At 39.9% G+C, this 25,563-nt stretch overlaps 1 protein-coding gene and 1 long non-coding RNA gene across 2 annotated transcripts; one reads left to right on the top strand and one right to left on the bottom strand.

The window, feature by feature from the left end:
- Positions 1-796: 796 nt before the first annotated feature.
- PAXIP1 (PAX interacting protein 1) lies at positions 797-25,563 on the bottom strand. Its single transcript, XM_083579332.1, has 21 exons — positions 25,315-25,563; positions 23,219-23,353; positions 22,127-22,170; positions 20,893-20,956; positions 20,669-20,782; positions 18,693-19,313; positions 16,624-17,371; positions 15,586-15,680; positions 15,021-15,116; positions 14,070-14,207; positions 12,989-13,110; positions 11,921-12,105; positions 11,415-11,458; positions 10,470-10,537; positions 9,405-9,507; positions 7,905-8,073; positions 6,963-7,063; positions 5,241-5,375; positions 5,075-5,150; positions 3,163-3,222; positions 797-2,533 (listed from the first exon to the last, which is right to left on the bottom strand). Exons 1-21 carry the CDS (start codon positions 25,405-25,407, stop codon positions 2,517-2,519), a joined length of 3,228 nt encoding a protein of 1,075 aa, XP_083435458.1. The 5' UTR covers positions 25,408-25,563; the 3' UTR covers positions 797-2,516.
- LOC310746273 lies at positions 893-13,184 on the top strand. The gene is made up of 3 exons (XR_014540562.1): positions 893-981; positions 3,325-3,384; positions 12,998-13,184. It is a non-coding gene; the product is annotated as an uncharacterized lncRNA (long non-coding RNA).

Genomic DNA, 25,563 nt, shown 5'->3' with positions numbered 1-25,563 from the left:
CATCACAAGGTCAAACAATGCCTAACCACAACCCTAACAAAGTTGTGACGATTGCTACGACGTCGGCAAAAACCACATGTCCAGTGCCAATTTGCCAAGTGGAAAAATTCCTACCAGGTCCCTCAATGGCGACCAACCGAGGTCTATAGCAAGGCCAGTGCCTAAACCTGCAAAATAGGGAGGTCGGGTGATTGAGGAAGCGAGCCAAAGAGGAAGCCTTCCGGCTCTGATTTAAACGGTCCCGGAAACGCCCCTCCCCCCCAGTGGGGAGTGGGTGGCCATTCGGTCCTAACCCTCCCCACTGGGAAGTGGAGCGGATTTGTTGAAAGCGTAGATTGGAAGCTCCATGAATGCTGTGGTGCTTTCGGTTTTTTGCCGATTACAACCTTTAAAAATCTCCTCGTACTGTAGCATGAGCAAGGTGACACAGGGCCATGTAGATTAGATGAAAGATGGGGAAGAGATAAAGGCTCTTAGGTTCTCAGTGGCCCTTACTGAATTGTGTGACAAAATAAGTCCAGTGCATTGGCAGGTGCACAAGGGGGGCCTCCCCTAGAAACAAGAGGTTGCAGCAACATGTTTAGGAATTCCAAGTGGTGGACGTTTTGACTACCTGCTTCCCCACCCTGATTCCTGAAATTTAAAGGCCTGAGTTCTGTATACATTTCACCTACCTGATGACCATTTTACAGTGATCGTTTTACTATTTCTTAAACCGAGTGAGAAAGGTGGGTTCCTACCAGATGTTTAGCACTGAACAGGTTCACATGCTTTTTGAATCTGAAAAATGACATGGTTTTATGCCGTGTTCCAAAACTCTTTTATAAGAATAAACATACATAAAATATTCAGTGTAGCAATTATACAGAACATAAATGTGGCAAATGTTTTACAGGCAAGATATATGACACACAGATGCTGCAGAAGAGGCAACCATCACTGAAAGCCACATGGAAAGCATGTTCATTTTAAGGACAGCAGGTATTTCCATATGCTTTTCCTATGCCTTGATCATTTCCAATGCCTTGATGGTGGACCTGCTGTACTTTCTGTTCTGGCTGTGCTATTTTCCAGTGTGAGCACACAAGTACAAACACCTTCAAAAGTTATGGTGCCAATGATGTCTAAAAAAGGTACGCTGATCTAGTTGCCAAGTTTCAGCAGTGAAGAGGTTTCTTTAAAAGGCAGTTACGAACAAAGAGATGTTGGCTAAAGTATGTATTTTCTTTACCTTGCAAAAATGTAGTATGTGAGCAAAGATCAACTAACTTCTACTAACATTTAGTGCAGTGTCTTCAAAGTGCATTGCAAGTCTGCCAGTAGTGTTCAGTGTCTCACCTACCATGTTAAAAAACATTAAACCATCAGAATTTATACCTGCAGCTGCTCCACATGAATCATGTGTTCTTTTTTTGTCATATATGGCCCTTCATTTTCAGAAACACAAATGCACAAAACATGGCATGCTGTCAGGTGAGACCAATGCTAATTATTTCAACTTATATAAATTAAAGAATTCTGTAGTAACTGCCAAACCCAAATTATTGAAATCCTCAAAATCACTGAATGGAGATTTGTTATTGGATCCATAGATAATCCATGGAAGGAATTGTACTTTTTAAAAGAATCTTTGGGAACTGGCTGCACCTTACCAGACATTGTTCTTGCTGAAACAGTAGTTTGATACTAGTTTTTAAATAACATATACTCAATTTATAATTAGTTCCATTATGTACAATATAATTTTGCAAATGTAATTCACCTTGAGTGAGTTTAGTTCTGTGAATTCATTTTTTGCATATTTATTTCATTAAAAATTATTTCAAGAAAAATTATAACAGCAGATATGAATGAGTTCAACCTAACTTCAGTAGAAATACACAAAACATTATCAATAAATTCTGCTTAAAATACTTGGTTTTTAATATTAAAACATACCTTGTAAAATAAAGGGAAGATTATCTTACAGCATTTGAAAGAATGATTTAGAGTAATTTACTCTTACCATAGTGCCATAATTGCACAATATTTAAAAGAAGAGGAAAGGAGCCACTACGAAATCTTAAAGAAACATCATTTAAAAGTATATTTATACAAAAACCAGGATATTAGTAATATAAAAGAAACAGAGCTTAATAAAATAAAATACAAAATACTTTATTTCCATAATTTACATACCACAAGCCCTTTCTCTTTACATTCCAATTTTGTGTGGTTAAGTACCAACAGTTGTGACAACTAAAAAAAATTAGGAAAACTAATTTGTGATATAAAAAGTAACCTCTCTCTAGTATAATACAAAGAACATAGTTAATTATGTTTTAATAATAAAATGCTGCACATCTTAAACAGATGCAATTAACGTTTGCTCTCCTGCCTCAAACTGCTCATTGGCCTTCAGCAAAACAAGGGAGGAAGGGGACAAGAACTCCAGAAGTGCCAACTGATCCACAGGCTGAAAAAGCTGGAAGGAAGGATTCAAGGAGTCTACAGCAATAAGGCATTTTTACTTCCAGTCAAGTGAATTTATATGTACACTTGGGTTAAGGAAAAAGCTATGCTGAAATGTGCAGAATGCCATAATTGGTTTTTTTGTACAAGAAAAGGATAACATAAGGAGAGAATCTGTTTCTTAAGACTAATGCATCAACATGTTTTTACAACTTTCTAAGGTAAATATGCACTCAACAACAAAACACTGTGATGTGTATTTTTTCAGGCTATACTTTGATAAGAATATGTGTTTCAACACTTAATTCAAATGCTAATTCCTTTTTTTTAAGAGACAGCATATTTTAGAATAAATCATTAAGACATTATTAAAGAGACAGTCACAACAAAAGATTAAAGCATGTGCCCTTAATTTCAGGGAATCCTAGCAAACAATCTAACTTCCTGTAAAAACCAGTAAGTATTTTTGCAAACACAGGTGAAAACTATTAACCTGTACTTCAACGAGCCTGTGAGAGCAAAGAGGGAATAAAACATGCCGTGGTAAAAGGTGATACCAGCTTACCTGAATTCCAATTATCTACATTCATTCATTAGTTAGAAACACTATATCTGGCTAATAAATTAAGTGAACTTTGCCAGCTGTTCCCTTTAAGGGAGGCTAGAATACAGAAAACACAATCATATTTTATATAGCATATAAAGGATATGATTCATAATCCAGTGTCTGAGTAAGAACGCCAGTCAAAACAAACTCTGCATTGTGAACATCTGCAAATACCGGGGGGGAGAGAAACATAAAACTTAATCAAGACATCCATGTTAAATTAATTGCAACTACTGATCTTTTAACGTTTATGTTTTGACTAAAAGGACTTGGATTGAGGAGTTGCCAGTTGAAAGTACGAAAGACGGAGGCAGCACTTATTCAAGGTAACTATGAAGCTGGAACTGTGTGTGTCCTTAAAACATTAATGTTCAGGGAGACTGACATTCTGATCAAGAGGCAGTGTGCATAAGGGATACTTGGCAGTTGGATGCCAGGAACAGACCTGTGCAAGCTGTGTCAGACTGTGGCACATTTGCAGCTGGTGAGCTGGACAAGTCATGGAAGCGGCCACTCATAAGCTGGGCTAGTGCCAAGTTTGACATCTTCAATGTAAAGCTATAAATACACCACAGGTGTACATTGGCTCTGTGTGCAGCCTAAATAACAATGTGATTTGAGGTGATTCAAGGTTGTCTTTCATATTATTGAGTTGGACTGTGTTGTTAACAAGGCATGCTGAGGTGGATCAGCAAGTTGCCAGCCTTCCAAGTAGCACTGTGGTCCTAGTCATTCCATTAAGTTAACTGTTATGTCACACAGACACAGCTTTTATTTTCTCAGAAGTGAAACTAAAGCTCACTGGGGAGCTTGCAGGTGAAAAGGGTATCTTTTATTCTGACAGAGAGGTCTGGATTTCAATCCCTTTGATTATTTCCTAGTACACTTCATTCAGGTGGAGGGACATTCAAATAAATAAGCAGAACTTTTCTTTATATAAAGGCAAGGTCTAAGCAATTAGACTACTGGGGTTGCCTGCTTCTATGAGCGCTGACTTCCCCCCCCCCACATTGCGGGGCGCATCATGTGACGCATCCCACCCCCACCTAGCGCACAAGTGCTCACTCACCAGGTTGGGACACACAGGTGTCCCGCCGTCACGATGCTGGCACTTGTGTGCCGGGTGGAGAATGGGGAACGCATTGCTGGGCTCTGCTCTCAGCCTTCTCCCCCCAGTGCGATATCGGCAGGGAGGAGGCAGAGTGGGCCACAGGATTTTGGGGGAGCCTAGCCCCCCCTTGAAATATTGGGGGTGGGGCTGAAGACCCCTCAGGCTCCACCACTTGGCGCGCCTGCTTCTAAAAGAGTCCTGTGCACAAAGAAGCCTGAATGGATCTTCTTGAAGTTCACAGTCTTAATACACTCTGGTAAGTTTTTTCCCCTGCAAAATTCACCTGCAAGTGAAAAGGGGGGAAATATAGCTCCCTTTTTAGATTCTCCATTACAGTGGAACCTCGGGTTGCGGACATAATCCGTGACGGAGGCACATCCGCAACCCTCAGCATTCGTAACCTGTAGCGCTGCGTCTGCGCGTGACACAATTTGACGCTTCTGCGCATGCGGCGAAACCTGGAAGTATCCGTTTCCGGTACTTCTGGGTTTCCCACAGTCTGCAAGCTGAAACACGTAACCCGAAGCATTTGTAACCCGGGGTACCACTGTACAGAGCACTCGATTTAACAGCACCGATTCAAATAATGAATCACAATGGAATGAAACTTTCAGGGGTCTTCATTTTGATTTATGCTGATTCTGTTTGACAGATCCTGTTTCACCTCCAACATTTTGCATTGGGATTTATCTGAACCTGATACACCCCTAGCAAAAGGTGTTTTCTTCTAATACTATGCAAAAGCCCATTCTATGTATAAAATCTCCCACAAGCCCACACATCCAGGATTTGATATATATTTCAATTATATAACCAAACTATTAGACTAGGATACATTTCTTTCCTGAAAGTGCTGGTGCCATGTTGCATTGTTAAACATTGTTACAAGTAAAAAGAACACATACCTATGCCTCTGGCAAAATATTCTCGACATAAGTGAAGATCATTTTCGCAAGAAATCAGAATAATCTCTGATAAGCTCTGTATTAAAAATAGTGAAATTGAGTCAGCTCAAATGGACACATTTTCCAAACAGAAAGTTGTTAGAAAATCAATCAAGATCACACTCACTTTGTTTTGCTTGTGTTCCATGAGCTTACGGAAAGAAGGTTGTTTGTTCAATACCTTTCCTCCTGCACATTCCACAATAGATTTCATAGTGGAAAGGCTAGGGCAAATTCCAGGTGTAATATAGAAGTACTTTCCCTAAAATCAAAACATTTATGAAACACAAAACACATTTGTATGTCTGCATTTATGACATTGACCACTATGTCACAGAGCAAGGTACCAGTGTGGTCTGTCCACTTCCTGTCAATTAGCATTCCATATTGTGGTATATTAACTTCTCACCTTGTCCTGCCTCTTCTCTAATGTTATCATTTTTCCCCTTAAGCTGATGTTCGCCATGGATACCTTGCTAATTTCTTCTACAAGGGAGGAAGAAGGTTCTGACTTGCTATTTCTACAAGATCTCAAGGCAGCCCCACCCCATAGTTTTTATATACTGTACTCAAGTAGAAGGCTTAGAAGTAGAGGTGGGTGGGTGGGGAGACAAGAATGTTACAATAATTAAAAGCAATTTTGAATTATGAATAAATAAATAAATGCAGTTTGATACAAGCAAAATAAGACTATCTTTACAGAGGAACCTACAGCAAGTTCTTACTTTACCATCTGCTTCCTAATGTTTGGTTAAAATAGAAAGTACTCAGCTATCTTATCAGTAACATAAAGAGAGGCATCAATAAACAGAATAATAACCAAGTTTCAGTGGATCTTGCAGTTATAATTTTTAACAAAGGAAGAGAATCAGCCTGTCTCTGGGTTCCCTACACAAACTGCAGTATAAAACGACATGGCTGACAGATTATTTCTGTTTTACAAGGACAGTCATTCATTAAATGGAATGTTTTAAAATTATAGATGGAAAAGCATTAAAATGGTCAGGCATAAATACTCTCCATTATTTGTTAAAGAGTTAATGCATGAAAGGATGACTTGGCAATTTCATAATTTGAAATATTACTTTTAAATTATGAATGTCAAACCTTAGTTGCCATTCTCAAAATGATGTTTCAATGGGTAACAAAGAACCGAGCTTTAGACCATAATTACAAAATTATGGATTTATGAGCTGAATAGAAGAGGCTTGATAATCACTTGTACATAGGAAAATAGAAAAAAATCTAAAAGAACTGTCAAGATTCTGAACTAGAGAAAAATAACCAACAACTAAGTATCAAGAAATAGCGGTCTTGAAAAGGACTGAGAAGCAGGAATAAAACCAAAGGTTTTGGAGATTTGAGAAAACTAAAAGGAAAAAAAGAGAAGTGGATAGTTGCCGGTATCAAAGATTAAGTATCACTCTATAGGACACACCCGACCATAAGACGCAACTTGTTTTAGAGGGGGAGAACAAGAAAAAAAAAATCTCCCCCTCTCTGTGCTGCGCCCTTTCAGCGAAGTGGCAGGAGAAATGGAGCCCCTTCCATTTCTTCTCCTGCTTCGCTGAAGGGGTGCTGCGCAGCTCTCCCTCTCCCACATTGCCTTCGCCTTCAATGATTCTAAATTATGATTATGTTTGGAAGCTACAACCAAGCGGTTGGTGTGATGCCTCAGTGGAATCCAGTCTACAACATTTCGTTATACTGAACTACTTATATTTCAAAATAAAAGCTACAAGTGGTTGGAAATACTTTTTTTCTAGGCTAGCATACATGATGGTAACACTCATATTTAAACACTTGGTTCAAATAATCTGGATTTAGTGCTTTTTAAAAACTGGTGTACCTTGAAGAGCGGTGTCTCCTGTGCTTTCTTTAGAGATTCTTCTAAGCTGAAACAGAAAAGAACTTCAGCTTCTGCATCCCTGAGTATGTAGTTTTGCTCTTCTAAAATGGAGGAAAAATATAACTGTAACTATTCATAACACAAAAAGATGCAAGCATCTACTGCTGAGAAAATAATTTGTTATCAGAAAAAAATAATTATTTATGAATTTATAGACTATCATATCAGATACTACTACTTTAGTTTGAGCATTTAGATTCAGTTGCCCCACTGTAAGTTCCATCAATAAGGAAGATGCCAATGGGGCAGCTAGCGATTGTCTTCTTTTAAAAATCAATAGCTTAATTTTAAGAATTGCTTGGGACCCTTAAATTAAGCAGCACAACTCAATATAAGAAGCTGGAGTTAAGTACTTGCTTTAATTTTATATTTGTTTACAAATTTAGCACTTGAAAATTGCTGAGTGAAGAGGAACTACTTTTAAAACCACTGAAAATTTAGAAAAAGAAATCACTCATTAAAAATGGCACTAGAGATGTTAAAGTTCTACATGCATAGCCATAAAGGTAGATGTTGGGAGCCGCCCAGAGTGGCTGAGGCAACCCAGTCAGATGGGTGGCATAATAAATGAACAATAGTAATAATAATAATAATAATAATAATAATAATAATAATAATAATAATAATTTGTAAAACATTAAGCACTGCTTTGTAAACTGTACCTACAAGTAAAATACAGAACTAGGGGGGCATTAACCCTCTTATCTGACTCACTCCCCTGGTCACAGGGGAAACTTCTATTTCAACATTTTTTTTATTGCTTCAGTGTTGTCCCCCTGCTTAACAGCAAGAAGGGCACTATTTTGCACGTGCTTCATTTTTGTGTTTTAAAGGAGATACTCTTTATAACACTTATACTGACAAACTTTAAGAATTACTTACCTATAAACTTCTGGCCCTTGAAACACTCTTCCAACCATTCTGGGGTTACTATATGCTTTACAACAGAAATAGCTGTAAGGAATTTTACAGTACGTGTCACTTTACTCGCTATTAAGTGAGTGCATTTCTGGGCAGATTCTGCTACTTCACCTCCAAGAATGTAGAGTTTCTGAAAATTGTATTTAAAAAAAAAAGGTTATAGCCTCCAGCCACATGATAATAGTTCAGTCAAACTAAAAGCAAGATAAACTAAGCCTAGTTCACACAAGCATACACATAATTACCGTACATTTGATAACCAGTAACCAAGCACATGTACCAGCTCCACTGAAAAACAATGTAAGGCAGCCTTTCTCAACCTTGTGTGTTGTCGGACTACAACTCCCATCATACCTAGCCAGCATGGGCACTGGTCAGGGATGGTGGGAGCTGTAGTTCAGGAACATATGGGGACCTAAGATTGAGAAAGGCTGCTGTAAGGTGATAAAACCTATGTCTGTGATGCCACACCTCTGATGTCTTTTATGCTTTTACATTAGCAGGCACTGCAACAAACATAATTGTGTGAAACTACCCCTAGATAACAGAGACGCAGGTGGCGCTGTGGGTTCAACCACAGAGCCTAGGACTTGCTGATCAGAAGGTCGGCGGTTTGAATCCCCGTGATGGAGTGAGCTCCTGTTGCTCAGTCCCTGCTCCTGCCAACCTAGCAGTTTGAAAGCACGTCAAAGTGCAAGTAGATCAATAGGTACCGCTCTGGCGGGAAGGTAAACGGCATTTCCGTGCGCTGCTCTGGTTCACCAGAAGCGGCTTAGTCATGCTGGCCACATGACCCGGAAGCTGTATGCCAGCTCCCTTGGCCAATAAAGCGAGATGAGCGCTGCAACCCCAGAGTTGGCCACGACTGGACCTAATGGTCAGGGGTCCCTTTACCTTTACCCCTAGATATACCATATAGTCTAGCAACCAGAAGTCAAAGAAGAGGTCTGTTAAATTAGACCAAAGAACAGAATACTGAACCAGATAGGCCAAACAATTGTCAAATTTTGGGGGCCTCTTGATAGATTTGCAAAGTAAATAAATTGCCATGGGCACCATACAAACACCAAGACTAAACACACACCGCAACCTGTTTTATGAGTTACAACAGAACACTACTTTCAAGCCTAACTTCAGCATGAGGGGGTGAGGGGAGGAAACCCTGTGGGTGCCAGAAGAGGTCTCTACAGACACATGTACCCCTCATTAGCAACCCCCGAGATAGGCCTTTGGTCTGATCCCGCAGGCTCTTATGATGATTTAGGTTTCTGTAAAAGACTATATAGTAGATCTAAAAGAGCTTTCATACATGTATGTTTTGTTGCAGCAACTGGTAACCTGCTTGCATGAATGGGCCACCAGAGGTATAGAATCACAAGACAAACATTTTAGATTATTTTACAGGGCTTTCAGTAGAGAAAAATGTTACAAAAGTGTTTGTTCTGTTAAGAGGAAAGTCACCTTGATGTACTGATGCACCTGGGAAGGCTCAAATCCCGTGAAGAGCACTACTGGTGTCAATTCTGATGTCACGTTTTTATTAGGAGTTGGCAAGTCTTCAATTCTACAAATACAAAATACTGTTAATACAAAACACGGTATTTTTGGATTTAAAATTCAACACAATTTTGATATACTGTTTTCATGATTAATATCTAAATGTAGAGAAGGTCCATGAAGTGTGTAGAAACACACCATATGCAACTTTTGTTTGGATTTAGCTGGTGCAGCCATCTTTTGTAGAATATTTCATTTCTGAAGCGCCTACGTATGGCATTATTTCAAGGTTAATGTTTTCTTACATACTTTGACTTAGTTTGCACCCTCCCTCCTCCCTCCAAACTGTTCACTTTCCAAAGGACAAGTGTCTTTCTAAATAATCATCAGCGGAATGATAATATAGAGCAGGGCTGGGGAACGTTTTTCAGGCCATGAAAGGGCCCTCATAGGGGACCTTCAGAGATCAACATGCTAGTGTTGAATGGGCCAGAGGCAAAAGTGGGTGGAGCAGCAGGTGCAACTCTTACCTTTGCAAAGTACACACAAAGGTCCAGCCCAAAGTTTTCTACACACACACAGTACAAATTTCTCAATCTTCCATCAATGGAAGCAAGAGACCTCATCATAGTTCAAGAGCGCATTCCACCCAGGCAAAAGAACACAAGGAAGGTGCAAAGCAAGGTTGAGAACTAGGAAGGCAATATAGCCTGTTGTTGTTTAGTCGTTTAGTCATGTCCGACTCTTCGTGATCCCATGGACCAGAGCACGCCAGGCACTCCTATAGACTAGTCAGTATTTCTCAAATTTCGGTCCTCAGCTGTTGTAATTCAACAACAGCTGGGAACCCAAGTTTGAGAAGTGCTGAGAGAGTCCTGAGACAGAGGGGCCCAAAATGCTGCAGTCGTCCCCTAGGATTGCAGTTTGCCACTCCAGACAGAGAGATTTCCAGAGGTTTTAGCAGTAGTTTTGATAACTTTATTTAATAGACTAAGAATGTGACACGTTGGAGAATGGCCACTCTCTTACCTTGGCCGCTTGCTTGACGGTTGAATTACCGATTCATTTTGCTTTGGTTTTAGTGGTAATCTCACACCCTACAACAAATAATATAGAAATATATAAGCGTGCACACACACAATATAATTATTTGATGACTGATGAAGCATACTAGGTTGTGTAGTATGCACATACACAAACTAATTAACCTTTCTCCAAAAGGTTTTAAACTGCATCTAGGCTCCTATGCTGAGGCGTTAAGTGTGCTAAAATTGTTTTTATTTTAGTTACTATGGCTAAAAGATTTTGCTGTGAAATAGTAAATAATTATTATTCATCAGTCATCAAATAATTATATTAGAAATTGTCAACAGAAAGCAGTATCAAAACTGAAGGTTGTTCAAGACATGGCCTGGTGTCAGTGTCATGCTAAACTATAGTTTAGCACAGGGGTCTGCAACCTTTAAGACAAAAAGAGCCACTTGGACCCGTTTCCGAAGGAAAAAAAATGCGCCTCCTCCCCTCGCTAGTTTCCACCCCGGAGCCGCGGCAAAGGTGTAAAAGAGCCACATGCTGCTCCGGAGCCGCGGGTTGCAGACCCCTGGTTTAGCATGAGAAAAGCCACAGCCCCAAATGTATGTACTCCCACCACCCTGATGCAGCCATAAGAACTTCTGAAGTTTTCACTTCCATTTTCACTTGTCACTCTTGTCAAACTTGTATTGCTAATATGCCTCTGCAAAAATCCAAACACGTTCAAAGATCATTTAAATAGCAAATCATATTTTTAAAATTGGATTCTTTATTCTTATATTATGTAAACTGCCCTGGAATCAATTTTAAACAAAGGACAGCATAAGTGTATCTTAAACAAATGAATCTTTTAAGCATTTATATTCCTTTGTCCAAACAGATTTATGATGTCCCCACTGAAATAGCAATTAAAGTAAATAAATTATTAGCAAATCCACATACCATTAGAAGTTCTGACGATACTTTTAGTGGAACTCTCCAAGCATCTGGGAACAGTGAACAGGAAAGAACAAGTTTTGACATGAGGACATATATTTTCTGCACACTCCACCACACTAGTTCAGTGCATACAGTCTTTTCATGCTAATTACACACACATAGTCTGACAGTATGCATGGAACATACCCCAAAAGTGGAGCAGTTCACATTAGGAAAGTAAATATGTACTACCCTTTATTTCATGTGTTGCTTCCAGTTTTGCACAAACATTCTAGCAGGGCAATCCTAAAAGTCTTTAAAGGGAATGAATGTCATTTCCTATGGGGCTTCCTTCTGAGTAAACCTTTCTTAGTTAGAACAGTAAATCAGAAACCCAAGCAACAGCCATACTGACATGTCCCAAGCCATGCAAAGTTCGTAAGTCTGAGCAACATATATATTTATTCATATATTTCTTTACTGCAGAAAACTAACATTTGCTATGCTGTATGTCTGGCAACTCCTCTTACCAAGAAGGTTTAAAACCAGATGTTGATTAGGAGCAAGTGGTTCTTGAAGATTGAATACTGTGTATCGATTGTGCTGTATTTGCCGCAGTGCTTCAAAATTTCCAAGTAATATATCACAGAGCCATTGCGCATTCACACATGGTATCCTCCACTCTTTGGCTTTCTCATACTTTAAACCAGTTGGCCTTGTTACGGAGGGAAAAGAGACACAAATGATACCAAACATCTTATTTATTTTCATTTATGAATCGCTTCCCATGAGGCATCCCAAAGCCATTTACAATAAAAACTTGTATAAAACAATTGCATAAATGAAAGTATATACTACCCTTTATTTCATGTGTTATTTCATGTCATGTATATATATATTGTGTTTAAAACAAAAGATACCAATTGGGATAATTTTTTTAGAATGTAATAACTTCTCTGTTTATTTTATAATTTTATACTCACTAATATTTTCACAAATTGTAACAATATTATTTATATATCATGGTGACTTGCAATCTCGATCACACGCAGTCTGTAGTCCGCTGGCAGTAGGAGTACAATATGGGCATGTCTTTAAGTTAACATCTTACATTAAAAACCTGACAGTACCAAATTATCGAAGACTTTTCACCAAAGCCAGACTAAATGTCTTTCCTTCTGCAGTGTTGGATGGCAGGTTGAGAGGAGTTCCCTACCAGGACAGACTTTGCTCGTGTGCTCAAGATATCAATTCCATAAAACATATTTTGTTGCACTGTGCAAAATATGAGCAAGTCAGGGCTGAACTGATATTACCCTTGCTGGTACTTTTCCCGGGAAAATCAGAGGCTCACTATGCCGGGTTCCTATTGGAAGACAGGACAAATGCTAGAACATTAGCAGTGGCCAAGTTTTTGTTGGTGGTTGCAAGAACCAATGATCTCTATATTCTGAACGAAATGCTTGTTTAACCTGGATGTAGGCTGTATGAATTGGGTATTGCTTTGTAACGATTTGCTGTGTCTCTGGACCATAATAAAGGTTGATGATGATATATCATGGTTAATAAAAAAATCAAAATAAATATAAGCCACTTACTCTTTACAGATGAGAACTGTGTTGCTGCGACAAAGATAGCCTGTGTACTTTGCACCTGAGAGGTAGGCCATCAGCTTGAGATCATCTCTGTCACTATCAACAAAACCTGTCACTGAGATTATCTGGAACAGAAGATGATTCACCCATCAGAAATATGAGTAAACAGAAATTTCAAATAAATGCTATCAGAAAAAGTTGTAAATCTCTCTTGGTCATTTGTAGTATGTGTCTCCTTGTCCATCTTTCAATGCCTACCAAAAGTGTCCTATTCTTTAAGTACATATTATGAGTAACCTTTTCTTCCCAAGTCTTCAGTTAATTTGAAGTATGCTATGAAACAGTAACTCTTCTCATTCTCAAAATGTGGACACATAACTGCAGCCAGACGTTTTTTCTATTTATCTAAATCTTTTCGTACTGCCTTTTAGCCCCAAAAGATTCCAAGATTCATTACGTGGAATTATTAATTGATGTAGGAAGATTCAAGGTGTAAGCAACCCTTGACAGAAAAGGTCCAAACCAAACATTCGAATATGAAGTGGTAAAATCTTCAGGCAGTCACTTTATGACAGGGGTTCATAATCTATACCCCTCCAGATATTGTTGAACTTCCAAATCTCAGTCATGGTCAGTATGGCCAAAGGTCAGGAATGTTAGAGGGGCCCCTGTTCTCCATTCTTGCTTTATGATATCATTTCCAAAAATTGAACCATTTGCCTAACTCTCAATGTGATAACCAAATTTACCATCGAACAGAAAACCCTTCATAATGCAGTAATCCTCACATAAAAAGGAGTAACAAACAAACAAACCAGTTCCACACCTGAGATTTAAAGATAACTTAAATTGCACAGCAAGGAAATATATCCCATTTACATAAAGATATTTAGGTGCAGTACAAAAAAATCCTGAATTCAATCATGTAATTTTATTAATTCCAATTAGAGTTGTAAAATATTCTCAGAGACTGGACGTTAAATATTTGCTCATTTTTATATCTTCCGACATAAAAAGCTGCTTGCAGTAAAAGAAATAATAGCAACAGCACCTTCCAAGCAAAATGCTAGAGTTAATTTCTTACATGCTGTGAGCATGGTTTCCCTCCTGGTGGAAATGCTACAGGAAAATGAAGAGCTCGGTGAGGTGGTACCATTTTCTTCTTTTTTAGCACAGAGTTCAACCAGTGTGCTGTGATACATCTCTTCCTTTCTCTCAACGCCTGCAACACAAATGCAAAACATTGTCACTGTACATATAAATTTTAGTAGGTATGTATGAAAATATTTTAAATATATATATATGTTGCTGCTTTAGGTTTATAAAGCTTTTAGCCACCCACTTTCAAACAAAAATGAGGTTGGTATGGGATACAGATGAACCAAAGTCCTCAGACTGCAGTGAGTGCCATCTCTGATACAGGCCCACCAATCCTTAGGTTAGTCACTCTCAACTGTAGGGGGCATACAACTACCACAATCTACAGAACAACAACCAAAAGATACAATATATATTTATTTCTTGTATTCTGTCTCTTTCCTATTCAAGCCCCGCCCCCCTCTCTCCACACACACACACACACACACACACACACACACACAGAGTGCCCTCTAACCTCATCCCCAATTCTTCACAATTGCCTCCTGGGCCTCAGAACAAAGGTGGTGACAGAGCAGATGGGAAGCCCCAAGTCATAGCATGAGTACTCGTTTGGCTGCCAAACAGCTCTAACAGCAGGGGAATACCTAGGAGGAACGGTCTACTCAGGAGGAGGGAGAAGACCTAGCTACAGGCCATGACTGCACAGAGAATCTTATGTTATTGCTGTTTGAAACTATATGCTTAAAATTGTATTTTACAGTTTTAAGTTGCCTTGAGGTTACTAGCAGCAAAAGACTGGGAGAACATAAATTACGTATCTATAGATACTTTCACCTTTGTAATAAATTGTTCCTGAACTATTATATCATTCAATGTAAGGAAATAAACAGCTCTTACAAACATAGGTAAGTACATTTGTGCCATTTGGTCTTACCTGAGCATACATATTACTAAGCTGACTTTCACAGAGAAGATGTGTACACCGGTTTGTGAATGTGGGATCTACTGTACCGCCATTTGCTTGGATTATCTAGAAAAATAAAAACTAGACACACTTAAAAGGTTTGTTAATCAAACAACACTCACTGAATTTTTTTGCCATGTTACATATGTGCCATAGTTTAAAACCTGTGAAGGTAATACAGGCTCTTATCACTGTATTTTGCACAAAACCTAACTGGTAAGCTTGTTACTTTAGAGTAATGGGAAATTTTGGCAGATGGACCTCTGATAAACAGATAACAAAGAAAGGCAGAAATTATGTTTGAAGGAGGTAACAGTAAAAATCAGTTCAAAGGAGAACAAAGAAGATGAAGTTTTGTGTGCTTTGTTGGTAACATACATATTATGGATGTGGAATATATATAATAATCTATTAAGTCAAAAAGAAAACAATTTGTTGGTTTTTAAATATACCTATTTTTGTTTAAGAAACTGAAAAACTAATGCAAAAAAACTGAAAAATATTCACAATATTCACAAAAAGAACAAATAATTACCCTTTTCCATGTTGCCAGTAATTGTTTATCAGACATCTGCTCAGGATAATCAGCAATTGCAAAGACACAACCCAACAGAAAATAGTCTTCTGGAACTAGAAGAGTAATAAAAATTAAATTAATACAAAATACTCTAGCATATTTTCTCTTATTTAATGGGCTACCATTAATAGTAAAAAAGGTCTTCATTTACTGCTATACTCATCTCTTCAAAGAGTGAAACTTGCTGTAGCTCACAGAACATAAGCACACCTGCAAGGTCCTCCACTTCCCAGCAAACTTTAGATTGGTGTTGGAAAGCAAGTGGCTGAATTTAAAGGGTGTTCTGCAGATGCAGAAACAGTTCTGTGAACTGGAGTTGCATTATGCACACATCACATCAGGGACTGTGCATGGGTTATTCCCTCTGCCCATTACCGTACATACAAAAGTGAAGAAGCACCGCGCAGAGACTGCCCTTCACTAGTATTTGGATGCATTGTGAAAAATGCTTAGTAGACTGTAAACAATGAGAGCACTGGTGGGTCTAATAAAAATAGGTCATGAGTTCATTCCAACAAGCTCTATACTTCAGCATGTCCACTGAAATGGAGGACTGACAATGGCCCCATAACACATGTAAATGATCAAATACAAAAAAGTATTGGAAAAAGTTTGAACTGGAAGAATCTTCCTACATGAAAGTTTGTAGCTGAAACTATTTTTTTGCCATGGCACCATGTTGAGAAACTCACTTCCAGATGTGGTTTGTTCTCCCTTACTCTACTCTTGGTTTTCAAGCTGTCAACAAAAATGGTTTGTAATCAGATCACCACTGGTATTTTGTTTGGGGAATTGCTTGCTCTGATCTCAGCTGCTCTTTTACTGCTTGTCTGATGTTTTATATCGTCACTCTTACAGTTTTAACATGAACCTTTTAATTAGATTTGTAAGACACATTGTAGACCCACTGGGTCAGAAAGGGGGGGGAGTGTTCTGCTATTTATATAAGTGTAATTAACAGCCTCAGCTAACATACACAAGAATAAAATTACTAACTTTCTATGGATGGATCATGCCCAAAGAGCTGCTGCTGCTGCAACTGTTGCTGCTGAGGATGCTGCGATGGCTGAACTGGAACCTGATGCTGTAATGTCTGAGAAGTCTGGGTCAAGAGTTGAGATGCTTGATTTTGCATTTGTTGTTGTTGCTGCTGCTGCTGCTGCATTCGTTGCAAATGTTGCTGCTGTAGTTGCTGCTGCTGTAACTGTTGTTGAAGGTTTTGCTGCTGTAGTTGCAGCTGCTGTTGCTGTAGCTGCTGTTGCTGTAGCTGATGCAGCTGCTGTTGCAAGGCATGCTGCTGCTGAAATTGCAACTGTTGCTGAGGACGATGTACTTGCTGCTGAGAATGTATCTGTTGTGTAGAAAACTGTAACTGCTGCTGTGAGAATTGGTGTTGATGAACTTGCTGTTGCACAAACTGATGAGGCTGCTGAGAGAAAGACTGTTGAGTAATCTGAGGCTGCTGTGGCTGCTGCTGTTGCTGCAACTGCACAATTTGTTGGGATGGAAGATGCAAGAGAGGGAGGTGCTGCTGTTGTTGTTGCTGCTGCTGCTGCTGCTGCTGTTGTTGCTGTTGTTGCTGCTGCTGCTGTGACTGCTGAGGTGGATGCTGCTGCTGGTGTAGTAAGTGTGTCTCTGGAGTCAATTTAACTTGGCTAAGCAACACAGCATTTGAATGTCCCTGCTGGCTATGGTTTACTTGCTGCTCCAAAGTTTTTGTAGGAGCAGAAAGTGATTGCAAGATCTAGAAAACAAAAGGATGCATGTAAACTTTCCTTCAAAACATTTCACTGAAAACAAAAAAGCATAAATCAAACCTGAAAACTTTCTGATGTATTCAACTAAAACTGTACTTCATTAGAAGTCTAATTAATAGAGGAAAGCATTTAGTTATTCCACAAAACAGTTATTTTGAATGCAAATTAACAGAAAGCATGTTTATATTCATTTGTAAATGGGAGAATTTTCAAGAGGTCCCAATATACAGATAGCACAGAGGTAGGTAAATGTCATAGGAAGTGTGATATAAAACATGCAACACAGCATTATGCTTCTACACTTCACACATTAAGAGAAAGGCTAGCATAATTAAAAATAAATATATAGTAAAAATTCTCTGTGATAATTTTCCTCTTCAAGTAGTTCCTTCTATTTCTGAAGTCAAGATGAGCACTGGTACTTATGCAGCCAAATGATACTATCCACACCTAAGAGATGTATCAGAAGGCTAAGGCAGGCACCAAAATGTAAAGAAATACAAATTTTTAAAGGAAAAAACCCTGAAGGAAACCTTTCAAATAGTAATCATGGAATGCTAAGTTACCATGGGGAATATCTTCACTGATCTAAAGAATACATTCAAATTGCATGAATTACATATTTGCTCTGCATTTCCACAGCACTGTGTCTGAGTTGTTAACTTGCACAATTAAGAACATGTTTTCACATTTTCTATCATCTATTTCTTTTCAATTTAGAAGACTTCTGCATGTTGCAGGCCTTGGTAAAGTAAAAGGGCAAGTAAGTGGCTCTGCACACATACAAGCATAGGATAAAATATGAAAAGACTAGGCCCAACTACACTAAAGGATTCAAAAATTACTGGAGAGAAAATTTAAACTCATATACAGTGATACCTTGGTTTAAGAGCAGCTGAGTTTATGAACAACTTGGATTAAGAACGCTGCAAACCTGGAGATAGGTGTTTTGGTTTGTGAACTTTGCCTTGGAAGCAAAACGTGTTCCGCTTCCTGTTGAGTGTGTTCCATTTGTAAACTGAGTCCCCTGCTGCTATGGGAAAGCACACCTTGATTTAAGAACGCTTTGGTTTAAGAATGGACTTCTGGAACGGATTAAGTTTGTAAACCAAGTTACCACTGTAATCAATGTACTAAAACTTCTGTAATTGTGTGAGTGCAACATAGCATTTGTATAGTGCTTTCCACTTGACATGTGTTATCTAGTTGTAATCCTTACAACAATTCTCTTTGTATTTTATAGTATCCAAGTCATAAAAACTATTCACTTCCAAACATTTTTTTTAACTTGTACTTTAAGATACTTACATGCGCAACATTTGATGGTCTATTAACCTGCTGAATATCAGCATTATTGGTAATATTTCTTAATGTCCGTACTGCAGGACTCCATGCAGCCATCATTTCGGGACGTCCAGAACTTTGAGGACTTTGTACTGAAGCCATTATATTACTTCGCATCTCAGAGGACAAAATATTGCCTGGGACAGGTGGGACATTGGCACACAAATTTATCAATCCAGAATCCTTGCCTGAAGGCAATCTGCGCTTTGCTGTAGTCTGTGGAACTTCAGCAGGTGTCCAGTTCAAATTTCTTTCATGCTTTTCAGGAGACGAATCTGATGAATCATCAAACATCAGTTCTCCTTTCGTTTTATCAGCATCAATAGATTTAGGTGAAAAAGCTCGATCACCCAAAGGTGAGCCTTCTCGAGAAGATGCTGGACTTGACAACTTTTCATCTGTGCTGGCTTCATTTTGAGAATCCTGATCTTCATTTTCCTCCTCTTCTTCCTCTTCCTCATATATAATTAATCGTGGATGATAGGAAGCCTCATCTTTTTTAGTTTTATCAGATACAGAATCCAAAACCCAGTCAGGTGTCACAATTTTAATGTTTTCTCTTTTACAGGCGCATTCATATTTCTCCTGAGAAGAACAAAAACATTCCAATTATGAGTCAATTTAGCTTTTAGATAGTGTTAGTTTTGTAAACACTTGTTTTAATTATATTGGTTTACATCAGCTCAACAAGTTACATTCCTGGTTACTAATAATAAATAAAATTATAAACTCCTTCTAAGATTATAAACTCCTTAAAAACTTAGTTACTCAGTCCTCTAAAATGTGAGTGGACAACCTGCAGCCCTCAGACCAATTTCAAAAACCCTCTGAAACCTATCAATCTGACCTCTGACAAGAGTGATCTCTTCCTTTTCTTGCAGCCTGCTGGGCAACAAGGGAGAGAAAGAAAGAAAAAGGCAAAGAGAAAAATTGGCAAAAAGAGATAAGCATTTTAAATTTCTAAATACGAAAAAAGTTATAATGGTGTCAACATCCTATTTTTAGGTACTTTAGTGACCAGGCAGTCCTGACGCGGGGAAGTTTTAACTACCACAGCAATTCTTGTGTAATACAGGCTGAAAAAAGTATTGATACAGTACTTGAGAACACTGAAGGGCTTTCCAGCCAAATAAATGCAACTTGGAGACTTAAATAGCAGGAATAAATCAACCCTTTATTTAAGCACTAGCATGGCAGCCATTCACAGCAAGGAATTTCGTGCACATAAGCACATAGAGGTGAGTGGACTGGTGAGTGTTCCTTCCCTGTACCCAGCAGAACAGGCTGCTATGCAAGGGGTACACCGACTTCTGATCCCAGCAAAAACATGGCTACTGATTTCTATTACAAGGTAGTAACTTTTGCAGGCTGGTTTACAAGGCTGGAATAAACTGAGGTTCATGTGATATAAGCAAAAAACTAAAGCTGTCTTGGTTCTACATCCATATTTAACTGTACTACTCAAAATAATTTGCTGCCTGATGCAAGATCTTTATAATTTGCTCACCATTTTACCTTTCTGAATATTTAGTGCAAATTGGCTATCCCACTGTAACCGCAGATCATTTATAAAATTAAATACTGGGTTATTTTTCACAAAATAAAAAATAAATAGGCGATCCCAGTCTAACTTCCTTCCACTGTGAAAATTAATTAGCAATTTACTGCTACTCTCCATTCTATATTTTAATCTTTTACCAAAACACAAATGAACCAGTACTTCATGAACATGAATGCCAATTTTCTTTGATTTCATCAAAAGCTTTCTGAAATGAAAAGCTTATAAATCACTCCCAGCTACATATTGAACGGATCCCTCCAAAAAAATGTAAAAGGTTGACAAGGGAAGCTTTTTTTGTATAAATCATGCTGATTCTATATCTCAGAAAGTCAAAGTAACATTAAAATGGGAAAACATGTCCACATAATAAAACTCTTACCCCTTTTGGCTCAGGCACAATCAAATGAGTGCATTTTTTATTGAGGCTCAGCCGGCAATCTCCACCATAAAACGTAATCAAAGCCCACAGTGTACTTCGGTCTTCAGCGGAAACCTATCAGAAAAGGTAAAAAAAATTACCACTAGATATTTAGGGAAAAGCACTTTCTGACACATCATTTGGCTATCAGCATAAACATACAACTATCTGGATAAACATCTTACCTGAGACAGACAAGCAGCAACTCCAAAAAAGATCTGACAGGATTCTGGGGAGAAACCATTTACTCTGACAAAATTAAGTCAAGGATATAATATAAATGAGATGTAAAGTGAATAACTGGTGCAAGTTTACCAAAAGCTTCTCAAATAGCTAAGAAAAATCTTATGAATACTTCTAAAAGTATTTTATTCTGTGAACTGCCCTGAGACCTCCAGGTATAGGGCAGTATATAAATTCTAATAATAATAATAATACAGGTAATAATAATAGGTTGTTTCCTAATCTTCAACTTGGGTCTCACCAATTCAGGTTAGAGTCACACATCAACCACAAAAATAAATGGGTGGTCCAAACATATCACTTAATAGTTTAATCCTATGCATGTTTATCTGGAGGTTTGTCCTCCTGAGTTCCCTAATACTTTACTCCCTGGTACATGTTTATAGCCTTTGCCTCTAACTTTCTAACCTACTACACTGTAACTGAACATACCTAAGTGCTGCCTGTGCACATGTGAGTCCAGGTACATACTTGTAACAGTCCGTTCTCATGTTGTTGCGCTCCAGACCTCTCACAGAGGACGCACATGAAAAAGGGCCTCAGGTGGTGATTGCAGTGTCTGAGGCAGTTCATATGGGGAGAGATGGTCCTTAAGGTATTGCAGTCCTAAGCCACAAGGCTTAATAGGTTAAAACCAGGACTTTTAACTGGGCCCAGAAACTAACCGGCAGTCAGTGCAGTTGGACCAGGATTGGTATGATATGCTCAAACCATCTTGCGCTGGTGAGCAACTTGGCCGCAGAATTCTGCACCTGTTGAAGTTTCCAAACCGTCTTCAGAGGCAGCCCAACGTATTATGTGTTGCAGTAATCTAACCTAAAGGTTACCAGAGCATAGATGACAGAGGTTAAGCTATTGCTGTCCAGAAAGAGGCATAGCTGGAGCACCAGCGAGAGCTGATGGAAGGCACTCCACACCACTGAGGCCACCTGAGCCTCAAGTGACAGCAATGGTACCTGTAAACTGTGTACCCACTTCTTCAGAGAGAGAGTGTAACCCTATCAAGAGCAGGCAACCTCCCATCCATCCAGTCAAGGCAACCATCCACTAACACTGCCTCAGTCATATAAAGAAAGAATTAATCCTCTAGAACAGCTGCTGTGCTAGCCAATATTCTGCTGGTATTAAGTTTTAAATAAGCATAACACATGTTAACATTTTAACCAAAAAGGATACGGCAGAAGAACTCCACATCGAACCGACAAAGTCACCCAAGAAGGCTAAAAACAGGTGAAAATAATGCATGTAGTGAGTTGCCAATAGACAATGCACATTACATCCCATAAATATCTATTTAACAAATATGTACCAAATTTAAATTAACCAATCAGCTATTTAACATGTATTGACAGGAACACAGGAACTTGCCTTATAGCGCCCTGGTTTCACACAGCATAGGAAGCCAAACTAAGCTTACTGAGACCGTGCAGGCTGGAGAGGTGCTCACCGTCACTTCGCTCTTCCCCAGTACTTTTTACTTGTGTGCTGAACTAAGTCAAGGTATGGTTTAGCATGTCTTCAAAGCCGGCTTATGGTTATTGAGGAGACAGGTTTATTACAAGCCCAGGTTTGGACAATGTACTACTAAACCAAACCTTGGCCTAACACAGCACAGTGCAGAAGTAAAAAAATATCAGGGAGGAGCACAGCAGCTGCGAGCCACTCTCTGTAAGACATAGTTTGGCTTATCACGTTGTGGAAACAAGGTCACTAAGTCAACATTGGTTCACTCTATTCTGTATTGTCTATATTACACTACAATGGCAGTGGCTGTGTTTCAGAGAGAAGGCTTCCCCATTCCTAACTGGAGAGGAAGAGAACCTGGAACATTCTGTATGCAAATTATGTGATCTATCACTGAGCTGTGACCACTCCCTTGTTATTAGCATTCCCAAGCACTGCATAAGAATCATGCAAACTTTTACAAGTTCATGGTAATGTATATTTTTATGTTCTTTTATATATAAAGCAATATCTTTCCCTTGCCAGCCAGATAATTGTTGACAGCAATCTTGCTAGCATTATTCCATTTTGAGGGTGAGATGGAGTGTGCTGAATTAATATATAGTACTCTCATCATAAGCACACTTACAGTAAAATGGATCGCAACATTCACATTTCAGGTTCTGGATACAGGGTTTCCGACATATAGTACACTTTTTTTGCACTCAAGTGCTGATTCTAAGATATGAATAACCCTGAAGGTCCTGCACTAAAATTAGGTTTACTGTAGTTAAAACTATCAATTCTAATGTTGTAGGTACTCACTTTTACTACTGGAAGATCAAAGACTTCACGAGATTCACCAACTTCTGGATTGTCTCCATCTTCTGAAATGATGTGTGATGCCAGAGCATTGTAAGAAACCTCCTTCGCCTTGCCATCTTTCAAAAGCTGAATAACCTACAAAACAAGAGGGCTTTTGGTTTTCACTTTCAGGAAAATGCAGATGTTAGACACTATTAAAGCCAAGTGTTTTTCCCTAGAGGCTTGTTTACATTAAAGCCAGATCTTTCCCCAGATAAGCACTCCTTGTGCACAGCTAAATTGCAACACACAACCATGGGACTCTGAGCTACTCACCCTGGTCTCCTATCATGTCCAGCTCTTACTGTGGCAATACAAGCGGGCACAAATAGGCACATTACAGGCTATTGCAGTGGGAAGTGAAATGCAAGGTGATGCAAATGTTTCTTTTCATTGCATTTTCCAAATCAGAATTCTTGCATGAAAGGAATCTGAATTCTAAATTCACTTTTGTTTGCTATTCCATTTCATTTTTTTGATGCTGTTGTTGCAGGCTTACCACTGATTGTGGATTGGGTATGCAAGATTTCCAGTAGCAGTGTGAAAATCTAAGTATAATGCATTTGCTCACATCTTTATCATATAGGATGATACATATATAGAGGTTTACACCAGAGAAAGGTGACAGAAATGGAGGCCAGGGTGCACAGAGGAAGGATGTTTATTTCAGTTGCATGTACTTAAGATTAGTTGGAACAGGGTATGTAGGCTTGGTAGCCGAGCTAAAGATTTTGCAGAAAATGTGTTTTAAGAATAGGTTTGAAGGAAGAGAGGCAGTGTAACTAAGGTGTTCTGAGAGACATTTTCAGTCAGAAGGGCAGTTATTTGAAGGTGCAAGGGACTTCTGGATGGCTGGGATGGAGCTGGATGAACAAAACTCACAAGCAGTGATGATGTCAGCACAGGAGAGAATGAAACAAGACACTAAAAGCAAGACACAAGAAGCAAGACACAGAGGGTATTGAAAATAAAGGATGAGAACCTTGTCCAGGATCCAGAAACTGATACGGGCGTGTATGAATTTAAGAAAAGCTACCAAAACTATGAGAGTGAAGATAAAGATGAATTATTTTGCCTACAAGGTTGGAGAGAGATAGGATCAAGGGACAAAATGGCAAGAGATGTCAATAACCAGGAGGATATTGTTAATGGGTCTTGTGCCTTGCCTCAAGACAGCTGTGAACACTCTGATGCAGTCAGGGCCAGCTAATTAAGAAGAAAAGCTTTCCTGTTGTCTGTACCACTCCAGGCTGATATTTAATGTTCCCCACACACAGCCTTGGATGCAGAAAACCACCACCTCAGGGGAAAGGATACAGCCTAGCCCTCTCCCTGCGAACCCTTTTTTTTTTAATTCAGGGGTAAGTTTGTTTACACGCAGGAACCCGCGCCTCTCTCTCCCCTGCAGCCGGACTACCGTCGGGAAAAGCTTCCCTACACGGTTAGGTGCCATTTACTCGAACTGGCCCTCCTTCCGCTTTCCCTCGGATTTATAAAACTGAGCTCCTTGGGGAAAGGAGGGGACGCCTGCCAGGTGAAGAGGAGGAGGAGAGCGGGCGGAGAAAACCGAGGACGGGGCCTAGTCCTGGCCGCGTCCCCAACTCAGGCCGAAAAAGAGGAGAGCGCGAGTTTGCGCCAGGAGGGAGGGAGGGGACGCAGGGCAGGTCCCCCACTCCGGGGAAGCCGTGAGGGGAGGAAAAGAGACGTGCAGCCTCCTCTGTCGCCTCCCCAGCCAGCCAGCCAGCTAGGCAACAGAGGCCGCCGTAGGGCCTGCCCGGCTCCGGAAGGCGCGCGGGACGCCGAGACACCGGCAACAGAAATACTGTAAGAAGGTGGGGGAGGAAAGGAGGCGGCCGTTGGGAGGCGTTAACGGCCGCCAAGGCGCACGGGGGGGGAGGGGGGGTTCGAACGCGCGCCCCAAATCCCCCCTCCCTTCCCGAGAGGCCGCGCGCTCAAAAAACCGGCGCGAGCCGCTGTCAGCGCGTGGCCCGCGTCGTCTTACGGGGAGGAGGGGGCATTTGAGGCGCGCGTGAGGGGAGCCCGTCCGAGCAACGCACCTCGGCGCCTATGTCTCCCACGGCGAAGAACTTGACATCTTTGAACATCTCCTCGGGAACCTTCAGCTCCCGCTCTTCGGCTTCTTTCGCCATGGATGGTCCCTCCCGGCTGCGCGGCTTTTGAGAAAGGGCGGGGAGAGCGGCCGCCTCGGGTCCTGGGCCGAGGCTCCCCTCGCGAAGCCCCGGGTCTCCCTCGCCCTTCCCCCCTCCCAGGCAGCGGCGGCCGCCGAACCGCGGGAGCAGGGCGCG

The sequence above is a fragment of the Podarcis filfolensis genome, assembly GCF_964270895.1.
Source record: "Podarcis filfolensis genome assembly, chromosome: 12".
Taxonomy (NCBI): domain Eukaryota; kingdom Metazoa; phylum Chordata; class Lepidosauria; order Squamata; family Lacertidae; genus Podarcis; species Podarcis filfolensis.
The sequence above is the reverse complement of the archived record's forward strand: the minus strand, read 5'-3'. Positions and strand labels throughout refer to the sequence as shown.